This window comes from Pleurodeles waltl, chromosome 5 (genome assembly GCF_031143425.1).
Source record: "Pleurodeles waltl isolate 20211129_DDA chromosome 5, aPleWal1.hap1.20221129, whole genome shotgun sequence".
NCBI lineage: Eukaryota > Metazoa > Chordata > Amphibia > Caudata > Salamandridae > Pleurodeles > Pleurodeles waltl.
In genome coordinates this window covers 1,715,335,956-1,715,363,797 of record NC_090444.1, presented here as the reverse complement: position 1 = coordinate 1,715,363,797, position 27,842 = coordinate 1,715,335,956, and the positions used below count along the sequence as shown (strand labels likewise).

Genomic DNA, 27,842 nt, shown 5'->3' with positions numbered 1-27,842 from the left:
AGAAAGCTGCTAGAGTGAGCTGAAGGGACAGGGAGTGACTTTGAAGGGATTGAAGAGGCCCGAGATGGCTTCAGGATTACACCGCCTCAGTATTCCGTGCTCATACATTTAATTGCAGCAGGCACGTGTTTAAGAGGAAGGCTTTTGGCACTGGCACGTTTTTATTTACAAATTAAGCACTGAGCGCAGTTACCCTGGAAAGTGCATTGTATTACTATGAATGTGCTGCTCCCAGGGCAGCCACAAACTTGCGCTGCCCTTGGCACAGCACATTCAAGTGAAATACGGAGCGGCTGCTTCAAAGCCACTCTCTGTTTCCCTTTGCAGGCAGCAACCCCCTTGCTCTTTAAAGTGGGAAGAGAGATCCCCTTGCAGGCGGGTGCAGTGAGTGACTGCACCTGCCTTCAAGTGGATTTGGAGGGTCCATGTGGCCCCCTTTCTCCCCTCTAGAAGGCTGCCTTTAGGAGGCACACTGAAACAATCGTTTTGTGGTGCACTTTCAGTCATTTTTGTCTCTGGGTCCATGTCCATAATACAGCACGGGCACAGAGGCAAAGTGATTCTCTCATTTGCATCTGGCCATGCCCCTATGCAAATGAAGAAATGCCCTCTAATGATAGTGCTGGTGCTAAATGTGCATCAGCACTATGGGTGTTACAGAAGGGGCAGCAGAAGCATCTGCAGCCCCTTTTGTATTACTAAATTGCCCTGAGTGCGCACAAAGAGGGCACACATGCCTATTGTGCCCCCAGAGGCTGAGTCTTCCACTACTTTTTTGGGTTGTGGTCAGACAGAAACACAACATTTTAAAGCCTGAAAAGAGATTGCTTTTGTTCCATAGGTATAGGATGCCAAAGTACCCATCTATTTTACCTATCCGCACATTTTCTGCCCTTGCATGCATCCTAACATCAGGACAATTATAGTTCACACTGGTGGGAGAAGGTATGTGTTATATATATATATATATACAAATAAAGAGTTGTCCTGAACGAAAGCGCACTCACAACAGGTCATTATGGAATGTAGCAAAGTCAGCAACTTACAGAGAATTCTTTGGCATTTTCAGTATTTCAGGCCTTATATTTTCAAACATCTATGGACACATGTTTCTGGCTTCATCCCTCCATCAGCAGAGAACAAACATTTCCTTGCTTTTTCAAAGGCCAACTGCCTGGCTGCTCAGCAGATTTAATTATGGCATTATAATTAGGAAACAGAATTAAAAACACCTTAGAAATTCACTGAGAAAAAACAAAGGTTGCAGGAACGCTATATGGGTTCTGCATTTACTCACACAAATCCACAGAAATTCAGCAGTTATAGTTAGAGTTCTTTCAAGTAATTATAACTCACACCCTAAGGTAGCTATAACTTGCGCCCTCACCATGCAGTGATATATATATATATATATATATATATATATATATATATATATATATATATATATATATTTATTTATTACAGTTATAGTTTGGACCATGTTTTCATAGGAAAAGCATTTTATATCTTTGGCACTGTTTGACAAATCCATGGTATTCTATGGACTGCTGGTTACTTGTGGTATCATTATGTTTTAAATGCCATCATGGGGTCATATAAGCTCATGCATTTTTATTTATTTTATTTATTTAATGTGTTTTTATATAGCGCGGACTATACCCGAGGGTGTCAGAGCGCTTCACAATAGGCAAAGTAGAGATACAAGAGGAGAAGAATTACAAGTGAGCCTGTTACAAAAACAAACGTTACGAGCCTGTTACAAAAACAAACGTTACATTACATGAGGCAATAGTGAAAATTGTGCAAGTATCAAGAGCAAAAAAGTCCACGAGGTAGCAAACGATACGTTACAAAAGGAAAAAGTGACGTGTGCAGGTTACAAGAGCACATAAAGTACGAGTAAAGGTAAAAAATTGCAATAAATGGTAGACACTCAAAACACTCAAACAATAGTTCCGTTACATGAGGCAGTGGTGGCCGTTGTGCATGTATCAAAAGTAAACAGGATATAAGAGGTAGCAAATGATACGTTGTAAAAGGAAGGGTGCCGTGTGCAAGATACAAAAGAGTACAAAATACAGGTAGAGGTATAAAACTGCACTAAATGGCAGCCACTCAAAACACAAAAACACCCTGGGAAGGCACTTCTATAGGCGTGGAGAACAGAATTTCCTATAATGGAAGGACTTCCTTCAGGAAACAGAGAACTAGAATTAAATTTGGAAGTGTCTTTGAAGGAGGAGAGCTTTGAGGTCAGTTTTGAAGGCCTGGGAAGAGGTGGTGGTCCGAAGCTGAGGCGGAAGTGAGTTCCAGATTCTCACCGCGTTGCCTGAAAAGGATTGGGCCATCGATCTTTCCTTCTTGAAAATGGGAGGTTCAAGCAGTAACTTTTCTGCATTACGTGATGGTCTGGAGCCCCCAGAGAGTTTCAGTTTATTCACCAGGTAGCGAGGGGAGGAGGAGTGCAAGGCTTTGTGGGTGATACATGCAGTTTTGTAGATAGATCTTGCCTCTATGGGAAGCCAACGGAGGGTGGATAAAATGGGTGTGATGTGGTCGCTTCTTTTGGCCCCATATATGAAACGAGCTGCTGAATGGAGAATAGACTTCAGGGGGGAAAGGTGGGATTTGGGAAGGCCAGTAAGAAGAGAGTTGCAGTAGTCCAATCTGGAGAGAACCAGCGATTGGACCAGGGTTTTAAGGTCGTGCTCCGGGAAGAAGCGACGAATCCCCCAAAGAAGGCGCAGTTGGTGTCGAGCAGACTTTGCAATAGAGTCGATGTGGGAGAGTAGATTGAGTTTTTTGTCGAGAGTGACACCAAGGGATTTTGCGCTCTCGACAATGATGGGCTTATTGTTCATTAGATTGATCTGATCCATCCATGTTTGCACTGGGAGATGAGAAAGTGAGGAGGAGAGGAGGAGGAATTCTGTTTTGGAGGGATTCAGGATCAGTTGATGAGTTACCATCCAGTTTTGAATGGAGTCGAGAGTAGAGCTAAGGAAGGAGAGATCGTGAGTGGAGGCCTCACTCACTGCATATATGTCCTCACTCATAGTACAGTGCACCTTGCCTCTGGGCTAAAGGAGTCCTTCCTTAGGGGTGACTGACCTGCACTACGGATAGTAAAGGAACTCTGCCTGCACCTGCCTCCTGGGCTTTAGGAGGCCTGCCTTAGGGGTGACTGACCTTTTCCCAAAAGCCTAATGGAGAGGCCATAGCTGATGAAGACAATGGGGCAGATTTACAAAACTGTCATCCAGCACAGAACAGCAATGAACAATTCTGTGATGCATGACAGGGAGTGAGCAGGAGAGCGCCATATCTACAAAGATATGGCATTCCCCCCCTTCTCTGTAGGGCCGACACTGATATCAGCTGCTGTGCGCCACACACACACCTTTGGGCCATAGTGCAAGGGTGTGTGCATGAGTCTAGCATAGGTTTTGTGCTTGTACAAAATACTATGCTTAGACACACTTTAAAACTTTTCCTATTTTGTATGCGTGCTGCACAGTGCAGCACACTTGCAAAGCCAGAAAAGAAAGAAGAAATAAAAAAAAGTCTCCTTTTAACACCTGCTTTGAAATGGTGTTAACTTTTGGCACAAAACTCTGTCTACAACTGTTTGTAGATACGGTTTTGTGTCAAAAGGCATGAGTTGTTGCAGGGAACGTCCATGTACCACCCATTTAACGCCCCCTCAGCGCTAAGTAATGCAAAGCAGTGCTTTGCGCTGCTTTGTGTTTCTTTTAGAATATTTTCCAGTACAGTACAGTAAACAAGTTTTGCGCTGGAAAGCAAATTAGGAAAAAAACATTTTGTGCTGGTTAGCATCACTTTTGTGACTCTGACCAGTGCACAATGTTTGTAAATCTCCCCCAATGTGTCATCAAGCGAGTGATGTGATGTGGGTTGTCAGTAAGAGCTCTAGTTACTTTAACAAGGATTCCAAGAACTAGCAGAGTGTAAATTAAGCCCCACAGGTGAATGAGTCATCACCAAATCAAGCCAGAGATCTCAGATATCTCTCAGTTTAGGTCCACTGCTGTGCGGAAAAGTGACAAATTCAAGGTACAATTTCAGACAGAATGCTTTGCTGTCTCAAAAATACCAAGGCCCGTATTTACACTTTTTTTGCACCGCATTTGCGTCGTTTTTTGACGCAAAAACGGCGCAAACTTGCAAAATGCCATTGTATTTTGTAGGTTTGCGCCGTTTTGCGTCAAAAAGCGGCGCAAATGCGGCGCTAAAAAAAGTATAAATATGGCCCCAAGACCTTGTTCAGTAGCAGTTTTTGCTATTTTTCTGTTATTTTTCATTTTGAATGTATTGTTGTCAAGAGTGACACTATGGTTAACAGTCCAAGTATCCTTCAGCTCCTTTTTTTTATATGACCTTTTCGGTTGCATCCATGACACAGAGTGGCTTAATAATAATTCTTGGCCTGATTTAGATTTCAGTGGATGGGTTATACCATCACAACAGTAACGGATAGCCCGTCTGCCCAAATAGAAATCCCATAATATCCTATGACAATATTGTGACAGAGTACCCTGCCCACCAAAATCTAAATCAGGTCCTACGACCAGTGGCAGCTCCTCCGCTATGGCTTTAAAAAAGATGCACAATGACACTAATGTCTGGCTAGCGTCTGAACAAACGACGCTAGCCGGTGCGGAATGGCATTAGTGACAATTGTGCTAGTGGGACAAAAATGTCGCTAGACTGATTAGCGGCAAAAAATCTGCTGCACAAGTAGCCAAAAAATGACTACTGTCTAAGTATAGACAGTAGTCATTACCACAACCCCAATGCCCACTACAGGGGACCAGTGTCCCTGGGACAACACCAACAGACCCAGTGCCAGCCAGTGGGCCCCAAGTAAGGGGCTCCCAGTGGCCCACAATAGTTACACACGTCAACTTACCTGGGAAGGGCTCCCTCCTCCAGTAGTGTCCCTGTGGTGTGGGTGGTGGTGATGCTGGGGGTTGGGGTGGGCATCTATGTGCCCATTCCATTGTGTTTCCCCACGGAAATGAGCCTACTAGCACTTTAATGCCTGGTCTGACCAAGCGTTAATTTTTGACACTAATCCACTGTAGCGCCATTCTTTAGGTCCGCCTCCTAGGTGCGTGTCGTTTTAGCGTCCGGAGGTAAATATGGCACTGGGGGCTAGCATCATTTTTAGGAAGGGAACGCCTACCTTCTATATCATTGTCGCTATTCGACGCAAGGTGCCACCATAAAAAGAAAACAACGGAGTCTACATGCATTTAAAAAAGTAACCAAATTGCTTGACTGTTGTTTATTATGACCCCCCCCACATATGTTTCTAGGACTATTCTGTTGGAAAATCGAAATAGGTGAGAGATCTAGAGTTAGAAACTGGGTTACTGGTTGACTTGGATATAAGCCCTGGTCAAGCAGCAACCATAATACTCATCAGGGTACAGCACATGTAACCCCCAAATTATCCTGTGTTCAACCCTCTGATAGCTTGGCACAGAGCAGTCAGGCTTAACTTATAGGCAATGTGTAAAGTATTTGAGCAACACCTCAAACAGTGCAACAGTAAAAACACCACAAAATAGATTCCCACACCAGATTAGAAAAAATAGCTCTTAATTTAATAAATAAAAGAAGACTAAAATGACCAACATCCAATTGGTAGAACCGGAGATATTGAATTTCAAGGTTTTTAGGTAAATTTGCATCAAAAAAGCATAAAGCGCCAGCTGTGGATATCTGCTCATGCTGGTCCGAGACAAAGTCATACACTCAGGCAGACCGCAATGGAGCACGGGCCGGCAACAGAGACCCAGTTAGGCCCGCTGAACAAAAGTGCCTTTAATCTTGGATTGTAGAGTGTTGTCTGGATCTGCATTGAAGATGCATCATGCAGCCAAGACGATGCGTCAGTTCAGAGATACAGCGAGGATGCGATGTGAGGTTCTGTTGCTTTGACCTTGGGGGTCACGTCGAAGGAGCCGCCAATGCAAAGTCCGATGTTGCGGATGTGAGGCGTATTCATGGCGATGCATCACTTACCGCAGAGCTGTGAACCTACGATGTGGATTTCTGTGTACTTGAGGCTGCAGTTGAAAAGTGATGCGAGGATCGTCTCTGGTAAATCATTGGGTAGTGGCAGTTCTGAAGGCGATGCAAGTCTTTGCAATGGGTCCAATACACACAGTGACAAGAATGCATTTATTCTGCTGGGGGCTGCACTACAAAGCAGAGAGAACGCGTCAGTTCTGTTGAGACTACCAGCAGTCAGGACACCTTAGACCCACTTTTAAGGGTCCAGGGCTGGAGTGGTAGCACTTGGCAAGGAGGACTCACAGAAGGCAGAGTCCAGGCGCAGAAGCAGGGTTATTTAAAGTCGTTTATGTCCCTAAGACTTCAGATCAGGAGGCCAGCCAACTAACCCTTGGAGTCACTCAGGGTTGTGGGTTCAAGAGAGAGGAAGATCGAGTCCTTCTCCCCCACCAAGGGGGCAGCAGTTCAACATAACAAAGCAGCAGTCCAGCAGAGTGACAGTCCTTCAGTGGCACAGCAGTCCTTCCTGGTAGAGTATCTGTAGGCCCAGAAATGTACTGAAGTGGTGGTGTATCAGGTCCTGTATTTATACCCATTTGTGCTTTTGAAGTAGGAGGGACTTCTCAAGACAGGCCTTTGAAGTGTGCAGATGCCCTGCCTTTCCTGCTTTGGTTCCAGAATAATTAAAGGGGGTGTGCCCAGCTCCACCCTCCCATCGTACCCCTAATGGCCCATCAAGTAATTTCCCATTGTGTGTGGCTATCTACGAGGAATACACAGAACCCAACTAAGAACTACACCCAGTCATGTGACCAGAGACAGGCTACTAGCACTAAATGGCTAAGGCAAGAAAATGGCAACTTTCTAAAAGTGGCATTTTTAGAAATGTAATTTAAAATCTGACTTCACCATAACTTCAGATTTTAAATTAGGATCCCAGAGACTGTTGTATAGCTATTTTAGCCATGCAGCCTGCAGGCGCGCCTTTTCACCTAGAACCATTTTCCTCAGTATGGTTTTATTTTTCCAGCAGTGAGCCATTTTCCTGGTGCTGTGATATTAGTACTATCACACTGTCCTTTAGCCTAGGAAAACCATGCGCTCTTAGTAGACATTTTGTTCTCTCTACAAGGCTACGGTCAGATAGGATTGCCGACAAACGCGGTATGCTGTGTCTCCAACATTCACAGAAAAACACACATTCATACCCGGGGACTATTTCTTAGAATGCCAGCTGTTTTATTTTAAAACACCCCTTTGTCCGAGACACGTTAGAGGGAGATTCCAGCCAGATAACCATGACTGTATGCTGATTGCTGAATGCTTCGCTACAGCTACCTGCTTAGACGGCCGAACCCCTGATCCATACGGGACCGTGTCTTTCTAAACTTCAGGCCTCTTCTCCAGGTATGAGGGATGAGGTTCTCCCAGGGGGGAACCAGGAGGGCAGATTGGGTTTAGTATGCTGTGCTCACACTTAGCATAGGCAGGAGGATTATAGATCCATCCCCCCTTTTCTGACAGTATGGTAGGACTGTTTTTGTGTTTTACACTTCCCGTCACATACTTGATTTTATTGTGTTTTATCATCCTAGTTATTGCTATATACACGCTTTTATCTAAGATGCAGTTACTTCAATAAATGCTTATTGAACTATATTCTGCCTCTGTTGTCTTTGCCTGAGTAAGATTTTGGTAACTGAGAGAAAGGAGGGATGCGATCTGATGTACCACAATTCCCTGAGGAGTCTATCTTACAATGTGTCGGTTGCCACAATCATCTCGGTCAGAGATGAAGGCGCTGTTAGTTAGCCAGAAACCCCGGATTAGGCAGACAGGTGTCACCTGGTGTGGAATTATACTTAGTACACACAGACCAAGCGATCCTACCGCCCAAATCCAGTAGCCTCATTCATATAATAAGAACCTACCCAACAAGACAAATTGGACATTACACTTATAAATAAAATGTAATAAGTTAATTCCAGAAGTATCTTATTGGAAAAATATGTCTTGGAGTAGTGAAAAAGGAATGTAGAAGTTTTTCACTACCAGGACATGCAAAACTTAAACTGACATGTCCTGCTTTTTACATGCATTGCACCACGCACTCGGGGCTGTCCAGGACCTGCCCTGGGGTAGCTTATATGTATAGAAAGGGAATGTTAGGGCCTGGCAAAAGGTTTATTTTGCAAAGGTTGAAATTGCAGTTTAAAGCTGCAGACACAGACTCTGCAATGGCAGACCTGAGGCATGCTTAAAAGACTACTTAACAGGGTGGCACATCAGCGCTACAGGCCCATTAGTACCATTTAATTTACTGGCCCTGGGTACAGGTAGTACCACTTTACAAGGGACCTATAAGTAAATTAAATATGCCAATTGGGGATGAGCCAATTTTACCATGTGTAGAGGAGAGAGCACAAGCACTATAGCACAGTTTAGGAGTGGTAAAGTGTGCAAAGTCTTAATATCAGCAAACACGAGGTCAGAAACAGGGGAGAAGGAAGGCAAATTGGTGGGGGGAGAACCACTAAAAGGGTGTCTGGTCTAACACCTAGCCTAAGCATTCTGACCTCTGCAACATTAATTTGGACATTTCTGAAATGTATCTCATTATGTGAAGATATCTGCTTTGTTCTGCTAGCAGTAAACTGTCACTACAATCATCACACATAAGGCATTGGAATGTCACAAAAAAGCACACTAAACTATAAAAATGTTTCACGTAAGCCAACTGAAAACTGGGCAGCTATGTGATTGACATCATCAAAGGTGCCCACTAATAGCTTTGATCACCACCCTCTTGTTTTCAAATGAGTTCAATAGACCCTTCTTTGTCACAGTAAACTCTAATCATTGAGAGCACAGACACTGAAACAAACCGACCTCCCTGCATGCATGTACATAAACACAATTTGGAAGATATGACCGGCCACACCTGTCACTGAATATCATAAGAATCTGCCAATGCAATCTGGCATCAAATTAAGGAAATTATATATTTTCCCCATTCTTGCATTGTGGGCTTCTGCCACTTGTGGGACAAAATCGAGTACAGTACTAATACACAAATTGCCCATCTCTTGAAGTACAAACACTGTGTTTTTCCCGCGTTCACAGTCGCACAAGCACAGTAAAACACACACAAATCCCCTTCTCCCCTTCTCCCCTTCCTTTTTCCTAGGTATGGAATGAAACTCCTGTTTATCCTTCTAAATAACCTTTTCTGCATTAATACGTACAACAACAAATTTGCTTCTCAATTCAATGTTAACCATCCCAATCCTCAGACATTCTAATACAAGCTACTGACCATACAGGAAAACATGGCAATGAATGCAAATCTCAAACAACTACCACTGATTGACGGGACACTCATTGCCTAATTATGAGTGGGTCGCTATTTTCAGACCCCTAAATACTCTGTTTGTGCACGAGTTGGAATTACAAGTTGAGTGTTATTTAATGCATCCAATAATTATTGGAAGTGTTAAATAGCTACCCTTTGTTACATTTGGGCAGGTCAAACCTGCTGAACAGGGGTTAAGCATATGGTATTTACTCTATCATGTGGAATTTGGTGCGTTAAACGCCAACATCCAAATGTTATTCTCCAGAAACTCAAAATTAGTGTTATTTATTGCACCCGATAAATAATGGGCCTCAATGTGTCACTTCAGGTATCAAATGAAAATTCTGCACATGCTCATGCATATGAAATCTGTGATCTACTAAGCTCATGAGACTTAGACCTACATTTCATGCCCGAAAACTAGCTCAATCGCCAACCTTCTTTGACATTCAACTAGCGTCAGACTACTCAATCACCCTATAAGATCTACAAAAAAAAGAAGTGCCACAAAAGTTATGTCCAAGAACCATTTGAAACTTTCAATGTTAGAATTCCCCATGCTTTCCTTTTTTGCACTCTTTTCAATCTCAATGAATCATTCTGTTTTCATACTATTTCTGCCCGCTTGCCACAATCAAGCTTTCTCTGAACAATTTGAAGAATTCATCAAAATAATGGGTCCAAACCAACAACTTTTTTCCTGGAATCCCACACATAGAATAAAAAAAATTCAGATAATAAAAAAACAAAAAAACCTATGTAGAGGTCCACCCTCCACTATGTGACACACAAGCTCAAGAAGCATAACACAATTGACAAATGCCTGATTTTGGGTTTAAAGGAAGTGCTACTCTGTCACAAATTTGACAGATATCTCAACTGCTTTATCAAAGGTGCCTTATTTTCTATGGAACTTTTAATAAGGTGCCGAAGATATTTGTCCGATTTGTGGCGGACTACTGAGCCGCCAAACTTTAAATCAGACCCTTTAACGTTTCTCTACCAAACCTTGCCTCACCAAACAACCCATTCAACTTAGATGGGTCTGACCATTTTGCTAACCACTTCCACTTAAAAATAGAAGCAAAGAGTCTTTATAGGCAACCAAAATACTTCCAATTCTAGAAAAGAACAGTTGCTGCAATACCTGCCCAACAAGTTTCGGAGAAACAAACAAACATCAACTCCTCTCTGAATTGGTCCACTACTGCTTACTCCCTAACAAAATATTACACTAAATCATATAGCCATTGTAAGTATCCATACACCACTAACACTAAAAGACAACAAACAAAGACCTGTGCACCATAGAACTCAACTGAGCCTAATAACAGCAAATGAAAAGGTTTAAAAATGGAAACTGTTAGACCTGGCCCTTTTTGCAGGGTCATCCCCAAACCTTTTGCCTCCTTCCTCCCATTTATTTCTAGTTTTTGTTGGCTTTAGGACTCTGGGCACTTTACCACTGCTAACCAGTGCTGAAGTGCATATGCTCTCTGTGTAAATTGTATTGGTGATTGGTTTATCCCTGATTGGCATATCTGATCTAACAGTAAGTCTCTAGTAATGTGCACTAGAAGTGCCAAGGGCATATAAAACAAATGATACTAGTGGGCCTGCGGCACTTATTGTGCCACCCACATGAGTAGTCCTGTATACATGTCCCAGACCTGCCACTGCAGTGTCTGTATGTGTACTCTCCCCTGCCAATTCGACCTGGCAAGTGTACCCACTTGCCATGCCCAAACCTTCTCTTTTTACACATGTAAGGCACCTCTAAGGAAGGCCCTAGGTAGTCCCATGGGCAAGATACAGTGTATATTAAAGGTGGGACCTATCTCTCTCATAGGTTAACATGGGGTTTACCTTTAAATAACTTTTACATGCAGTTTCCCTTTGGGAGTAGATGGAGATTCAGATTATGGTGTCTCTGAATTCACAATTTGAAAATAAATCTTTTAAAGAAGTTGGTTTTTAGATTGATAGTTTGAAAATGCCATTTTTAGAAAGTGGGAATTTTCTTGCTTAAACCATTCTGTTACTCTGCTTGCTTGTGCATTTCCTGACAGTTGGACTGTTTGTGAATCTCCACTAGACAGTGACACAAATGGTGCTGGGGTGTAGCCTGCATATCCTGATGCGCCATCTGGGCTAGAGTGGAGGGAGGAGTGGTCACTTATACCTGAATGGGATGTGCTTGCCCTCACACACTGCAGTCTCCAACCCCTGATTTGTGGTTGGGGTCAGGCCTGGGCAAAGCAGGATCTTGTGAACAACAGAGACTTTCCTTTGACGTTTGCTTGTTTGAAAGGCAGAAAGGGGTATACGCAGTGGATCCAAAACAACAGATTTTTGGATTACTTCTGGAACCAAGAGGAGCCTCTGCCAAGGAGAAGAGCTGAAGAGCTGGAGGAGGAGTACTTCCCCTTTGCCTGTGACTGTGCTTTGCTGGGTTGGCCTGCAGTTGCTGCTTCTGCCTGAAGAGGACAAATTGGACTTTGTGGTATATTCTTGCTTGTGAAGAAGGGCGTGGACTGTTTTGAAGTCTCAGGGCCGTCTTCCTGCACCTGGACTCTCTGCTGAGACGTCTGCCCTGCCATGTGGTGCCCCTCCAGTCCCTGGGCCCTTGAAAGGTGAAGCTGGTAGAACAAGGACTGAAATCCTCACACAGGGAGCCGTGCGGGGAAGATTTTGACACACAATTTGCACACAGTTGTAAAAACAACACGCCACACGGCTGAAACCGACACACCACCTGCATAACAGCTGGGAAATCAAAGCATCACCTTCATCGCGACTGGAGAAACGATGCAACACCCGCTTCGGCTGCTGAAAACAACGTAAACCCCATGCAGCGTAGGTTTCCATCACTGTGCGGCTGGATCTCGAACGCATCATTGCTGAGCGTCAAAATCATCATGAACCTGTGCAGATCCAAGGTGCCCCTTCTGAAGAGCGACACATCGTTCTCTTGTGGGAGAGAAAAGCGATGCATCGCCTACCCGACCAGTGAAGAAACAACGCAAGGCCTCACTTGCGTCTAAGGAATCGACGCATCGCTGACTTTTCCAATGCATGCCTGCCATGCTCAGACCAGGTACTTTGTGTAACAACAACATTTCTATGGAGGAAGACTCTTATTCTTTTGAAAATTCATATCTTGACTTGTGTATGTTGGATTTTTGTCCTTTTGGTCTTGTTTGATTTAGATAAATACTGCCTGTTTTTCTAACCTGGTATGGTGTCCATTTTGTAGTGTTTTCACTGTATTACTGTGTGTGTTTGTACAAATACTTTACACCTTGCCTTTGAGATAAGCCTGACTGCTTGTTCCAAGCTGCCAAGGGGGTCAGCAGGGATTGTCTTAGGAGTGTAACTCCCTTACCCTGACTAGAGTGAAGGTCCCTGCTTGAACAGAGTGCAAACTGACTGCCAACCAGAGACCCCATTTCTAACTGAAATGTTCTGGAAGAGAGACAATTCAGCATATTCTTTGTTAGCACTCAAACTACAGGAAAACACCCATAAAAACCTCATAAAACAATAACAATTATATATTTAAAAAGTCAAAGATTAACTGCGCTACACCATCACAACTCTCTGTTCAACGTTATAAAACACTATCCTAACTCCATTGCTGCAACAAAAATACTCAGGGCAAGTTTATTACACAATAGAGCAGTGCAGCAAGTAAAATTGCTGCATTGCGCTGAATTGTGCTAGAGGGAGAGAGCAGCACAGACTCACACCTACAAAGATATGGCTGTCCTGCTGTCCTCTTCAGTGCTGATGTCCTTTAAGGATGCCTAGCACCATGCACACACCTTTGCATCATATTGGTTTAGACTAACAATAAAACTTTTCACACATTGAATGTGTGCTGTACACTGCAGTATACATGCAATTTACGAAAAGTTAGGCGAAAAAAAAACACTTCCTCGAGATACTATTATTGTGACACAAAGTTCTGTCTTCCAATTTTAGTAGAGGGGGTTTTGCTTCAAAAACATCTGGTAGAAGCGTGATAATGACCATGAGAGCAAAACGCTATTTGTTTACTTACGGCTTTACAGTGCAAAAAAGAAAGTTTTACTCTGGAAAATGAAACACTTAACAAATACTTTGACCTGCTTGCATCCTTTTGCATGAATTCAGACTGGTGAAAAACCTTGATAAATCCCCCCCCCCACCAATTTGCAATCCTAGTTAATAACATCACCAACTTTTTTACCCAAAAATAATGAAAATTAACAAGGACATTTCTAAAACCTAAAAAAAATGTTTCACTCAAGATGAGCGCTCTCATATGTGTTCTGCATTAAAAAAGTTCAAAATCCAAGACATGTTTACGATTATCTCCACTCTCTGCCTAACTGCCTTACGGAAGTACCTCAAATATGACCCAATATCTGCAGATTTGCTAAAAAGAAACAAAACAAGATATCTCCTATTCAGACAACATATCGCTTGACAAGAGTGTTTTTTATCTGCTCAGAAAACAGGACTGTTCACTCCACTCCTTCAGAAACCAAGCCTGCACTTCAATGATCTTAAAAATCTCAGGATCTAGATTTTTATGTTCAGATTGTTTATATGTTTTGATGTTTATGTCTTTAATTATTATCATTCACGTTTATCGTTCTATTTTAGAAGCTTTTATGGATAGTGTTGACGTTGGTTGCTGCCCTGTATAAGTGATAGAGTGAGAGCAGTGTTTTTTATTTTGGACCTTCAGCAGTTTGTTATAACAATACTATTGATTTAATTCTTTACTTTTTCTAATTATTTATAAATTGGAGATATTTTTGACATGTTTATAATAAATTTATATTCCTTTGATTTATATCTAATATGTATTTTTGTTTCATTTAGGGTTTCCAGAACATTCTATATAAACTATGATACAAGGTACGTGCACCCACATTAATTAATTTGGGGGAGACTAATTACTTACATATGGTTTGTGTTTTCCTGGGTGTTGTCTCCTTATTATTCCAGGGGCCCGTTTGCTATTTTTGAAGTTCAAATTTTCTAATGTGCCATGGGGACAAACAGAAGATGGCACATTAGAGCAAATACAAATTGCAACACTGACAATGTGATTTATATGGTCACATGCCCATGCGGTCTTCGCTATATAGGTATACCATCCAGCAAAATCTGCTTATGAACAGCGGAACATCAAAGTATTATTAGATGCCACCATCAAGAGAATTACTGCCCACTTTTTAGGGTCGAGCCTGCGAGTACATGTGCTTGTGCATGCGATCTCGTATGCAAGATGTTGTGTTCAGTCAAAGGGCTTAGGTCCGCCTGTCGCTCACCATTTGTTGGTTTGCTGGCACTCTTCTTCGTAATTCGTCAAGGCATGTCTGGCATCATTTCCATTCCTCTGTGAGGAGCAAGGATCAAGCACTAATTAATTTCAACTTAATTAGTGCCCGTCCGCTGCTCTCAATGGGATCAGGTACTAATTTGTTCTAACTTCCATGCTTGTGGCTTGCAAAAACGTGCACAGCAGGACAAACAAATTTGTAAAGTTTTATTTTTTAAAGCTAAAAGAAGGCACAGGCTCCTAGCCAATCCGAACACTGCTTTGAGCCTGTGCCTGCCGTGCAGGAGAGGAGCGGCGCGGCAGCTGCAGTGGCAGCGGAGAAACAGGTAAGTGATTAAAACATTTTTTTTTTTTTTAAATCATTTCACCCCCATCCCCCATGCTGCCCCTCCCCAACAAAGCCCCACGATCCACTCCTGGGAAGTAATTAACTTTTTAATTACCAATTGGGTTACTGCGAGCATTGGTCTTTTACTTTATATCAACTATTCCAAGAGACAGTACAAACCCCATGCATGGACGTCCTGTCACTCTCCTGTACTCCAGGCCCGGAAGAGGACCTGCTGCATCTGTTCCCCATGGTTACTGATGCTTTCCCGGAGTATGACATCATCCTGCTTGTCATCTGACGTCACGCTCACAGGATGGCACGAACTGGAGCCACCTTGCTCAGTAAAAGCAGACCTGTAATCTCATGAAAATAGCCTTCAGATGTGGTACGGTTAATAGGTACTTTGCTGGAAAGCTCTCTTGGCAGTGTTAGCCCTGACCCATTTCGCTACTCTGGCTAAGCCACAGTTTCATCTGTATAGCAAACCCATACACCTGTCTAAGTTTTTTTAGTGTGTGGATACAGCAAGCTCCCAAAATACTCCCTCCATGGGGGCATACATGTATCATGAATAGACCTCGTGCTACAATGAGTGTGATTCTGTCTCACATGATGAACACTGAGCGGGGTGTTTATATGTTATTATCTTTAATATATTTGCTTGCAGTGATAGATCGTATTTGTCTATGGAGCACGAACATGTTCAACTCAATAGCATCTACACGGAGCACTCCTACTTCTCATGTACAGGAACTATATATTTCCATGTGTGTCCCATAAGTTGTCAAGTATGTCCCTACAGTTTCTGTAATAAAGAAAATATCACCTTTTCACACAAACATAATTCTATATTGTGCATGAATGTGTGCATCCGTTGTGTGCATGTGTAGGCATCAACCCTGACTACTACAGAGCATACAGCCTCATCAGTCTATATTCCATATTGGGATCCTGGTCCTGAAGAAAGTCGGAGACCCTTTTTGGAGCAAATAATATGTCTTAAACATGTTGACCAGTGGGATGCAAGATTAAGTGACATCTCTGACATCTCCTTGTTCACTTTGTTTTTTAACACCCACTTAGAATCCACCAATGAACATCCTATTTGATCATGTATAGGGATTTCTATCTTCATGTATTGGATCCCATTATAAATACAGAAAGAAACAATTGCCCCTGGCATAAACTCAGCTGTACAAACACAATGAAATTTGTCACTTAACAAATTAATATTATACACGAGATGTGTCATGTTAAAAAATATATTTCCAAGACATAGAAGATATTCCTGCTCTAAAAAGATACGAATGAGCAATTTTCGTAGGGAAGAAATTAATCTAAATATAGTTTTTAAAAAAAACACAGAGTCTTGCATTGGCTAATGAAATACATTAAGGATGATATCCAGAGCTATGAGCTTCAGGATATGAAGCATAGAGGTGCTGCATACAGCCTTGCTATGTGGTGAAGTCATACACTGGGACATGATACATCATGCAGTGATATCACATGCACACACCTGGGCTCCATGAAGGCTCCTGTCAGCAGCACTCTTTCCCTTCTCAATGGGAGGAAACTCCAACAGGACTATGCCTGCTGGGGACAGAAGCAAAACGAAACCTTTGGAACGCTTGTGAGGCAGTGATTACTCCTGGCAGACCTATCGAGCAAGCTAATGATTATACTTGGCCATATCATTTTCAATCATTGATGCCTGTATGTTTCACTGCCTTTCTACAGAGTGTGACTAATAAGACAATTTGTTCACCATAGGTCCCAAAATCTCAGGGTAAGGGTAAACCAACCCTACACGCTCATTAGAAGCCTGAATAATGCCAAAGGTAAATGTCTGTTTGTCTGTTCACTAAGTCCTTGATGGGTCCTCACAAGTGTATGAAGCCAAGTATGGCAAGTGATTTTTCATGACTACTAAAGCAGTCCAATTGTGGTTGTTGCATGAGACATTTCTAATATGATTGCATGACGTTTTTTACAGGACCAAAAGAGATTTGTAAGTATCAGGTTCAGTGCAACATACATTTACATGTGTAGATGTGCTATTGATTTTATAAGGATATTTGTCCATGAACCGTTGAGCCCCATTATATACACTTGTCTAAATACTCAAGAAACAGAAGTCCTGAGGACTGCCAATGACCCATTAGTGCAGGAAGGCTGAAACATGTTAACAAACTCCTACATGTGGACATTTGGGGTCATAATTCCCCACAAGTCCATCCTTTGTTTTTAACCTTACAATGGATACTGGAAATTAAAAACTAATAAACCCCTCAAAATTAACCACAAGTTATTTTAAAACACTTACATAAGCCCTAAGAGATCTTCGAAAAGACATCCCACCCAATGTGGAGCACGACTCTATCATGAAGCATGCCAAATAATGGGGTGAGGGTCAGTGCATCCTGAAGAAGAGACTCCTTGGTTCAAATAGTTGGTAACCTAAAGGAAGATTTACCTTAAGTACCATACATGGAATGTCACACTGAATTGAATTGTGCGCATTTGGGAGGCTGTGAGATGGATCAAATGTCACGATATACCATTACCAGAATGACCTGGCATCAAAAACTTACACGCAGGTCACCACAGAAAATGAGAGGTGGGCTTGCTATGATTTTTCAAGCAAACTTTATGAGTACTCACTCTGAGCTAGATTGAACCAATAATCTAGACATTTCTTATTTATTTTTCATTTGGAATTTTTCTGACTCATGCAATAACATATAGGACATATAGGACATCTAGGTGCTAGAAGTCACTGAAGAAAACATTAGGTATGTAATTACAGGCAGAATGTCTAGGTTTTTAACAGCGTTCCAAAAGCAACGTAAATCTTGTAAGCGCATAGATTATGAGTTTCAATATTTTGTCCTTTGAAAGGAAAAGGATAAATCCCCTTGAAGTTTTTCCTGATTTTAGGGAGATTCTAAAAATGGGCAGAGGAGGAACACAGTGCATGGCTAGGCATTTAAAAGGAAATGACTTTCAGATGTTTTTGAGCTTTAGAGTAAGTAGTGTCATTTTACAAATGAAAGGTTCTTAAAGAAGGATTCCTGAGTAATTGATAGTCAGTGTAGCTTCTTCAAATTGTGAGGAATACATTTTAGCAAGGAAGTTGCAGTAAAAGAGGGACAACATTGTGTACTAGCTTCAGATATGAATACAAAATCAACTCTCAAAATTGCGATGTTAACACACTTTTTCTATTTGTCATGAAAGTATTGCCTGTCAGATATGACTTAGAGACATAAAAAGTTGATCAGTTGAGACATGAGCTGCACCCTCCCAAGATGACATGAATTGGGCCTCCAGAGGAAGAATTGTGAGAGTCATTTCCAGGCCTTTCTAAAGGTGAAAGCATTTGGCTGAAGTGTTTGATACTTGATGTTTGAGAGAAAGATCTTTTTTTAAAGTGAACCCAAGAATGCACATAGTGGGCACCGGCATTGGCCCAGATTCGACAGCCACCATGGAAAGGACCAAATGGACTGAAATCTTCTATAAGTAGATTGGTCTTCTTAAAGTTGATTAGTCTTTCATCCAGTTTTTTACAGCAGATAAACAGTTGCTAAAGCAAGTCATGGCTCAATCAAGATAGCCTTTCAATCGAAAAATGATCTGTGTATCAATGGGAAGCTGAAAGATCTGATCAGCCTAGCTATAGGAGCCCTGTAAAGACTGAGCAAGAGCCCTGAGGCACTCTGCAAGTTAGAGGCCTGAAAGGAAGAAAAAGGCTGTTTTTCTGCCACCTCAGAAATATGAATATATTAGATCAACCTGTAAGTTCTGCTGGACATCTTTCTATGGATCATGGACCGAATAGGCTAATAAATCATCTCAAGGGATTTTTAATATCATTCAGATTCTTTTAACTCCCAATTGCTCAAACCTTAGTCTATTTCTTTATCAAGAATTATGCAGTTCCTTGCCTCATTTCTTTTATGGAAAAAACAACAAATGTATTTCACCTTGATCTACCAATTAATTTGTTTTCTCTCAGCAGCCAGGTGGTGTGAAGGTAGGACCATGGTTATCCAAATGTGTGCTCTAACAGTCTGTGAAAATGAGGAGACTAATATCACTTAGTTGAATTAGGATTTCCTGATGACCCATGTATAGTGTCAATTTTCCATTTAGCTGTTGAATCAGTTTCTGAATTTATTAATCTTTGTAATCAATCTATTTTATTGTGATCAGTGGTGTGGCCAAGGAACAGGCCACCTGCAGATCCAGAAATATTAGCCAATGTTAGGCACCTTTCAAAACACCCATTTCCAATTAAAAAACATAATGGAAGACAACTGTCTTTATTTCTGGAAACCCCTGATACATTGCAATTTGCTCCGGACTCTGTTTAGAAATAATCAACTTTTCAGCAATATTGATAATCTGGGAATAATGGTCAATGAGCATGGCTCAATTGATTTGCTCATTTGGCCTTACACTTCTGACAAATGCTGAAGATACCCATGTCCTTCTTTAAAAATGTTTTCAAACTGTGGATAACTTGATGAATAACAATGTCCTAACGTTACAAAATGCAAATAAAACCATAGTGCTGGTTGCTCGTGGAGATTCTTCACATGGGTTTCTCAAATGATCCCCTTAGTAATTAGGAGTTCCTTCTGCAACATTGCCTACAGTAAGAAATTTGCATTTCTGGAGATATCAGGATCTGGTGCTTTCCACTCGGGTGAATAAAGTAATATCCTTCTGTTTCTTCTTCATGAAAATCATTCATAAAACCTACCGTTACTGCCATCTTTTGCTGTAATTTGGGGCCCTGTGTTATTTGCTATCAAGGTTACTGTTAATAAGGAATGTGAATGCATACCTATTTTTTAATTTGCAAAGTTGGACACATGCTTCTCTGCATCTTCAATGTTTACTCTGATCCTCACCAGTGAATAAGATGGTTTTTAATAGCCTTTATTATGTACCCCAGGTTCACAAAGGCCTTCTCTATTTTCCATCCAAAATTTGTCGCCATAGTCCAATCTGATCTCGCCGGTCTTCTAAATTTCACCCGTTGTAGTCCCTCAAATCCTTAGGGTCAGCATGTGTGGTTGGTATTTTCATTTTTTTATAGGTAAACATTGAAATCAACGAACTCCTACCCTGCACCTTCAGGATAATCCCCTAGGATACTGGCAGCTTTGGAAGACCTGGGGCCTGATTCACAAAGATTCTCTGCAGTCATAGCGAAGGCTCTGCAGTCTTGGAGGCATCTCTGCACTCGTAGCAGGATCTCCGCAATGAGAGACTGTAGTGCAGAGATCCCCCATGAGTGCAGAGATCCCACCTCGAAAGTGGAGCCTCCGCCACAAATACAGATGCTCTTTGTGAATCGGACCCCTGGCTTTTTTCAGATACTGCTTAGTTTGCCCTTTTGCTAGGTAACTTTAGCCACTTAATTAATAGGATTTTCTTTGTGTGAAGGAGCATTCTGTATATTTGCATCAAATCATTCCTAGAGCCTCCCTCACCTCTACCTTAACTCCCATCTCATGCACAATAAGTGTGATTCTCTCATTAAGTATTCCCTCTCCATCTCCTTTTTAATGGGATAGTTATTATATGCAAAGGTCGTCATAGCAAATGCTAGAAATGCAAAAATGTAAACTATACATCATGCAGTAGGTGGCAAAGCGAAGTTTCAGTTTTGCACATGAAATTACAATTAATACTTCCTATATTCAAATACAATAAAACAAACTTTTTTGAAGATATTTGAGCGGCAATTAGCCATTTATTCATAATAAAAATAAAATGAGGTACTCCATATGTCACTGGTTATGTAAATATTTTATAAATTAAAGTAATTTAAAGTAAATTGTTTGTATGCGAATATCCTGAAAATCTAATATAGATGTGACCCTCCTGGTGATAAATTACAGAGACAATTAGAGCCTCTGTATAAGTACAATTACATTTCAATACGCCCAATCCACCGTCATTTGCATATGCACATTACGCATGCACATCAAATTTGTAAATTTACCAAGAAATATTCAATTCATTTCATTAACAATCAGCAACCTATGTAGTCATACTACTGAGTTTTAGTAGGTAGGTTAAACATGCCTCCATATGGTCATAAGGAGGCATTACTGGATAGGGATGCTTTGAAAAATGTGTGCACAAGTGCAAACACAATTATGAGGGTATTTGCAAATGTATTCTTGATTCCTTCAACCCCTCGAAATTATTATAGAGCTATTCCTGTAAAGAACAGGAGTAAGCCACTTTCTGTTGTGGGAATGTGCAGGAAGGAACACCTCTAACATTGATGGGGTGTAAAGAAAGTGGTTTTATGCAGAGAAACATGTTTGATGAAGAGAAAAAAAGAAAGTTAGCAAATGTAATTGCACTTCTGATAAGACTTTACACGCACATAATTGTGTATAATTAAAAATGTGTAACTGCTTATGCTTGAGAGTACTCCTTGAAAGCTGTGAGTAACACAGCTTCCCGGAGTACTCTTGGCATTCTTTAAGAATCCGAAAATGTGTAAATCTACACCAAGGAATAGGTTGAAATCTGTGGGCCAAAATGTATGATTTTTGTCTATAGTGTCCACTGATTGTAAATGTATCTTTTGTGGATATCATGATAATCTTTAGTTGTTCACCTCGGGCCTATGTTAGGCACCACAGTTTTATGGCAATAATGTATGATAAAGATGTGTTAAACAAGGTGACCATCCATTTTGCAAGCATATTTTCTATAGTTACCAAGGATGGGTAAGTCCAACATAAAGATATATTTTCTTCTCAATTTGAATGCAAAGTTGATTATTTGGTGTATTTTGTTGATTTGTTTTTCATGCTTTATTTCTTTTATTAAATTCAATTAATATTTTACAATATTTTCGTGTGTTTATTTATAGTATAAGAGATCTCTATCAGTGCTTCAGTAGATATTTTTGTTTTGTGGTAGGCTTACCTGACATCATGTATTGCTTCCTTTTTCCTCTTTAGCATCACTTTAAGTAGATGCTCTCCCAAGTGAACCATATATGTTGGTTTATATATGCATTTCATAAATGCCTGCATTTCATTGTGTTATAATAATTTACATTACTATAAAACAGCATCTCAGTCTTGACCAGAGAACGTATTGAAAGACATTTTACCTGTGTCTGGTGTTCTGAATGCAACGTCATACTTCCCAGCTCCCTCATAGCAGCATTTTATTGGTACTGCTGGAATGGATGTGCTGTTACAGTGAACACTTTTCTGAATGGGGTCTATAATGATGCTATCTTTGGTGGGTAGATCGACGACCTCAATTGTAGCGCTTGCATTGATCTGATTATAAACATTATTATTTTGAGTGAAAACACAATAGATTGATCCTGAAAAAAATACAAACACATCAGTTGAACAAAGGAAGTTTCAAATCTCTTATATACGTATTAAAGTATGGTATTTAAGAATGTTAGGAATGCATAGTTGCATCAAATTTATTTATCGGATCTCAAAACTATTAGGAAAATTGTTGCATTAAAGAAGATACAATTACAAATAACTAACACAATAATTTGATAAACAATTAAAAGATGGAGCAAATGTCACACATTCATAGTAACTCAACAAAGTAAAAATGTAAACATGTTTTTAAAAAAGGAAGAACATAATGGGAATCAACAGACATCCTGAAATCATAGATTTATTCACATGTTCCTGCTTATTTCATTAAGGAAAAGAAAGTAAATGAGAACATACATTGAGTGCATACCAATATATTTCCTAGGCCCGAACATATGGAAATTAAGTCAAGTATTTACCAGTACTTTAAAGCGGAATTAATTTTGCTTCAGCGTGATGTCTTTGATTGCCCCATTCAATTTCGTTTTTTAGGTGCAGGCAGAGGTAGCAGCATTAAAACTGCTATGTGCGAGGATTCTGCATAGGTGCTTTGAGGAATTAATGAATTAATGCAGATTTGTATAGTGTGGCAGCTACCCAAAACCAATGTGTTCTCGCTTTAAGAGATTCTGGCAAATGCACAGGTTGCAGAGTTTGTTGGAATGAAAGAGCCCTGTTTTCAACTGTTTTCTAAAGGAAGCTTCCAAGGCTGCCTAACAAAGTTCTTGAGGGAGAGTGTTCCAAAGCTTTTGCCGCTACAAGTGAGAAGGTGACACTAGCTCGTAAACCGAAGGATAACCACAAGTCATGCCCTGAAGGATGTAAGAGGTTTTATGGGGGCATATTGGTAAATTAAGCTTTAGAGATATTTTTGGCCCTTGTTGGAAAAGGAACAAAAAGTAAGTACTATTGATTTGAGATTCATTCTTTTGTGGTTGGGCAGCCAGCAAAGGGCTCTGAGCTGAGAGGCAATAGAATGTTTGGGTGTGGTCAAGGTAAGTCTGGCAGCATTTCGTACAATCGCCTGGAAGAATGTCCAGTAATTTCCTTAAGGCCTTGAGCAGAGTGAAGCATGAAGAAATAGACTTCCACGTATGCCTAACAGCAGCACATTCATGCTATAATCTCTGACATAAGCAAACATACCAGGCATGGAACACCCAAAGAGGAAAAGGAGAGAATAATTTTAGACAATGTGCACAGGATCTAACCTAATACCATGTGAAGGGCTAGGGACAATATGATGACCTGCCCCCCCAACCCTTTGCTGACTGCATAGTATCAACAAAGCAGAGCAAACTCAGACTAATTAGGCCCACATTGCTATCTTGGCCAAAGAGGTTAAGAATGAGTGTAACCATCCTTTGGGATACATGGTGGCCAGCACGACTATCAGCACAAACACGGGACAGCACCTTGCACAAAATCAATGTTGTTATTCCAGCACCAAGGGACACAAAGGTCTGCAGGAAAAGATTCAGTTACTTAAAAAAACTTGTCAGGGCACTCAGAGAAGACCACCAGAAGGAATATCAGACACCACTGATATGGGAAAAGCTCAGCCCGAGGCTGCAACCATGGGAGAAGATGATTTGAATCATGCTAACTGCTGCATCGGACTTCGAGGCTTCAGAAGGCTGCTCAATGGTGTTGTTGATTTGTGTATTGGTATTTTGCCTTTCCCTTGGTTGTGTAGATAGAGAGGGGACGAGGTTTTTTAAAGGATATCCATAGCAACTTTTGAGGAAGTCAACAGCTCTTCCATGTTGGGGAAAGCCCTAATTCTGACAAACAAAGCAAAACATGTGGAGTCCTCTTCAATAGTAACATGTCTTCTTATGTTTACATTAATGCCATTCTTGGAAAAATTCAGCTTCTTCTATCGACCATCAATCTTGTCTACTTAACAAGTGACTTACGGCCTGATTTAAAGTATGGCAGATGGGTTACTCTATCAGAAATGTCACCAATATCCTACCCACTGAATTACTTGTGTATTATACCCTAGGGCACTTGTAAATCAGCGGATGGGATATCCACCTCATTTGTGAAGGAGTAACACGTCAGCCGAACTCTAACTCAGGCACTTAGGGCCTGATTACGACCTCGGCCGATGGGATTACTCCATCACAAACATGGTGGATATCCCGCCCGCCATATTACAAGTTTGATTATATCTTATGGAACTTGTAATACGGTGTATGGGATATCAGTCACGTTTGTGCTGGAGTAATTCCCTCCGCCAAGGTCGTAATCAGGCCCTTAGAACGTTTAAGTTTGGATTAACACTGCAACACTGACTATGCTGTTGATAACACATTTTAAATAATTTTAAATTAATGCAATAAAGTGCAAACTTAACATGAATTTTAATGACTCAAAATGCTTTTTAAATGCATAGATTGTTTTTCCATACCAGGCTAACGGATTTAACCCTGCCAGGACCGAATAAATGAAGTTGCATTGCTTAACATGTTGACAAGAATTAGAATTGCAGAGCCATCTTAATATGCTAATTTCTGACTTTTACTAAAGAAATAAATGCTCACTGGAAAATGTATTAGGTTAACTCTGCAAATTGTTTCTAATTATATATAGTCCATTGTATCACTAATGAATAAAATGTATATTTAGTAAAGTAATGTGGAATTTCATATACAACTGTACAGCTTTCTCAAACGTTAGAACCCATTCTAAACTAACTCTGTGCATGGTAAGAATTTCTTTTCATGAACACTACTGTTGGAGTCCATTGTATTCTCGGTGAGAAGACAAGGAGCCATTCCGTTACTAGGACAACATCGAAAGATGACTGGCTGACTGGAGAAAGAAAAAACATTGACAGGCAACAATTGAGATGTCTAGTCTATAATAGTGTGTGTTCCTAGAGTAGGTTACCATTCATGCCATTTCCCTTGCCTTTGCTTGAACTGAGACTCTACAGGGTTTCTTGACTGTCTCTTTATGAGAAGTTGTACTTCAGTTATTTTCAGTTTGCATTTATATTACTGCTGAAGCTTTATGCTTACATCTCTCCAGTTCAGAACCCTTTGCAGGGTCTGATTGATACCATTACTTTCCCACTTCTGAGAAAAAGGATTCTTTCCTTTATGGAATGCATTAATCCATTTTTATTTTTGATTATTAATTGCTTATTTGATGGTTAGCATACTAATGATTGATATATGATTACTCTAATGAATGTCAATTACTAGAAGGATTTATTAATAAAACCTTTTAAACTCACAACTACTCTCTTCATTGGCTCAAAATAGATTTTAGATATTCTGGTGTAATTTTAATGCGATGTACAGTTCCTGATTAGTCTCAGCCAATGTCAAAGATCCAGTCGGCTAAACACAGTGGAGATGTCCATACATGAATAATATTTTCTTGTGAACCGATAACTTAACTGAGATCTCCGCTCCTTTACCGGCCTATACAAATCTCAAGTGAAATAGCTACAAGGATTCCAGAGTCAGGATGCTAAAACTTGCCTGAATCTCAAGAAGGATGAGTCTGTCTATGGTGTTCTGATCTACATTCATTGCTTCCAGCACAGGAAAGAAAACATGATGCTCCTAAATGTTGTGGTAATATGCTTGTAATAAACAAAAAACATTAAATTCAAAGTAACTATTGTATATAATCAGATTATAAAAGTACAAGTATTTCCCAGCATGAAGGTCTATCAAGAAGTTGTAGCGCAACCCCTTTTAAGATATAATGCACATCACAGGAAAATATGATTCTTTTTGCAGTTAAAAATGCAATTGCTTTTTAATAGTGTAACCTGAAAACATAGTTTACATAGAGAGGGGTGAGGAAACAAAATGAAGGATAAATAATGGAAATAAAAAAGCATTGGCAAAGTAATGAAAACATGGTAGTTCACTAGCCTTTTTAGGCAAATACCTTTCAGGCAAAATGCAATTGTTCACAGTGCAATGTGGGCATTGACAAAACATGAATGGTGGCTGTGCAGATGAATAGAACTAACCTGGTATGGAACCAGAATATCATCTGACAAAACTATCTCCCCATTGAAGTTAATTTATACCCAATACAACAAATGTTTTGAATATTTAAATCAGGTGACATTCTGACATAAAACCTGGCTGAACCAAGTTCCTCTATGTATGTGTGTGTACATATATATATATATATATATATATCCATGGAACTCTGGTCTTGAAAAGCAACGCGCCTTTCTGCCGGTGCAGACGTCAGGGTAAAGACCAGCAACCCTCATATATTAAAAGAAAGGAAAACGTCGCACTCCCAAAGGCTGTCGAAATAATGTCCATTTATTACCAGATAAAAGCATCAGAACCCCACTGACGCGTTTCGACGTATAGTCTTTCTCAAAGTGGTTTGGTTCATGAAAGCAATTTTCTCCTTACATCAACGTTTAAATAGGGCATTGTTAAGTGATTATTCCATGAGTCTCCACACCTGTTTGGAACTTTCCATCTCTCCTCCTATAATGCACGTGATATTACTCTTGTATCTGCTCATGATAGGCCGTGCCAAAAACATGGTCAATCATTTCAAAAGTGAATCTTGTTGTCAGCACTGCGCAGTATTCACAAATGTACTAACAATTAACACAACGTGTCAGGAAATGTCTGCTCATATCGGCAACTTTTAAAGAGATCAAGAGATTTGATTCATGTCATGATAGATCCATATGCGGCATTATGGGATTTATAGTTCATTGCCAATTACGACCTCTCTCGACACCTCAGATGTTAATTTCGCCTCCAATATTTTAAGAAATATCCGTCCTGAAAATATTTCTTGAAACACTTAAACCAACATTTTCATGCTTCTCATGCTTCATGAATGGGGTCCGAAGACTGTCTTTTTAATTGATATTTATATTGGGGAAAGCATCCGAGGAAGAAATGTTGAGTTTTTAAACACGTTGGAGCTGGACTGGGAGTGGCACGGCCCATTTACATATATCGTGTGTGACAATTGGGCACAGTTTTGAGTGCCTGAAACGGATTCAGTGAACATCGATTTCTATATGTAAATAGCACTGCGAAGCATGAAAATGTTGGTTTAAGTGTTTCAAGAAATATTTTCAGGACGGATATTTCTTACTATATTGGAGGCGAAATTAACATCTGAGGTGTCGAGAGAGGTCGTAATTGGCAATGAACTATAAATCCCATAATGCCGCATATGGATCTATCATGACATGAATCAAATCTCTTGATCTCTTTAAAAGTTGCCGATATGAGCAGACATTTCCTGACACGTTGTGTTAATTGTTAGTACATTTGTGAATACTGCGCAGTGCTGACAACAAGATTCACTTTTGAAATTATTGACCATGTTTTTGGCACGGCCTATCATGAGCAGATACAAGAGTAATAT

The 27,842-nt window shown here is 40.5% G+C and overlaps 1 protein-coding gene across 1 annotated transcript in view; it reads right to left on the bottom strand.

The window, feature by feature from the left end:
* Positions 1-27,842, bottom strand: part of LOC138296695 (adhesion G protein-coupled receptor F5-like) — a 578,562-nt gene that overhangs the window by 175,689 nt on the left and 375,031 nt on the right. Inside the window, exon 13 of the mRNA XM_069236067.1 lies at positions 22,223-22,444. Within this exon, the coding sequence (XP_069092168.1) occupies positions 22,223-22,444 (222 nt within the window). The remainder of the gene's footprint in view (positions 1-22,222; positions 22,445-27,842) is intronic.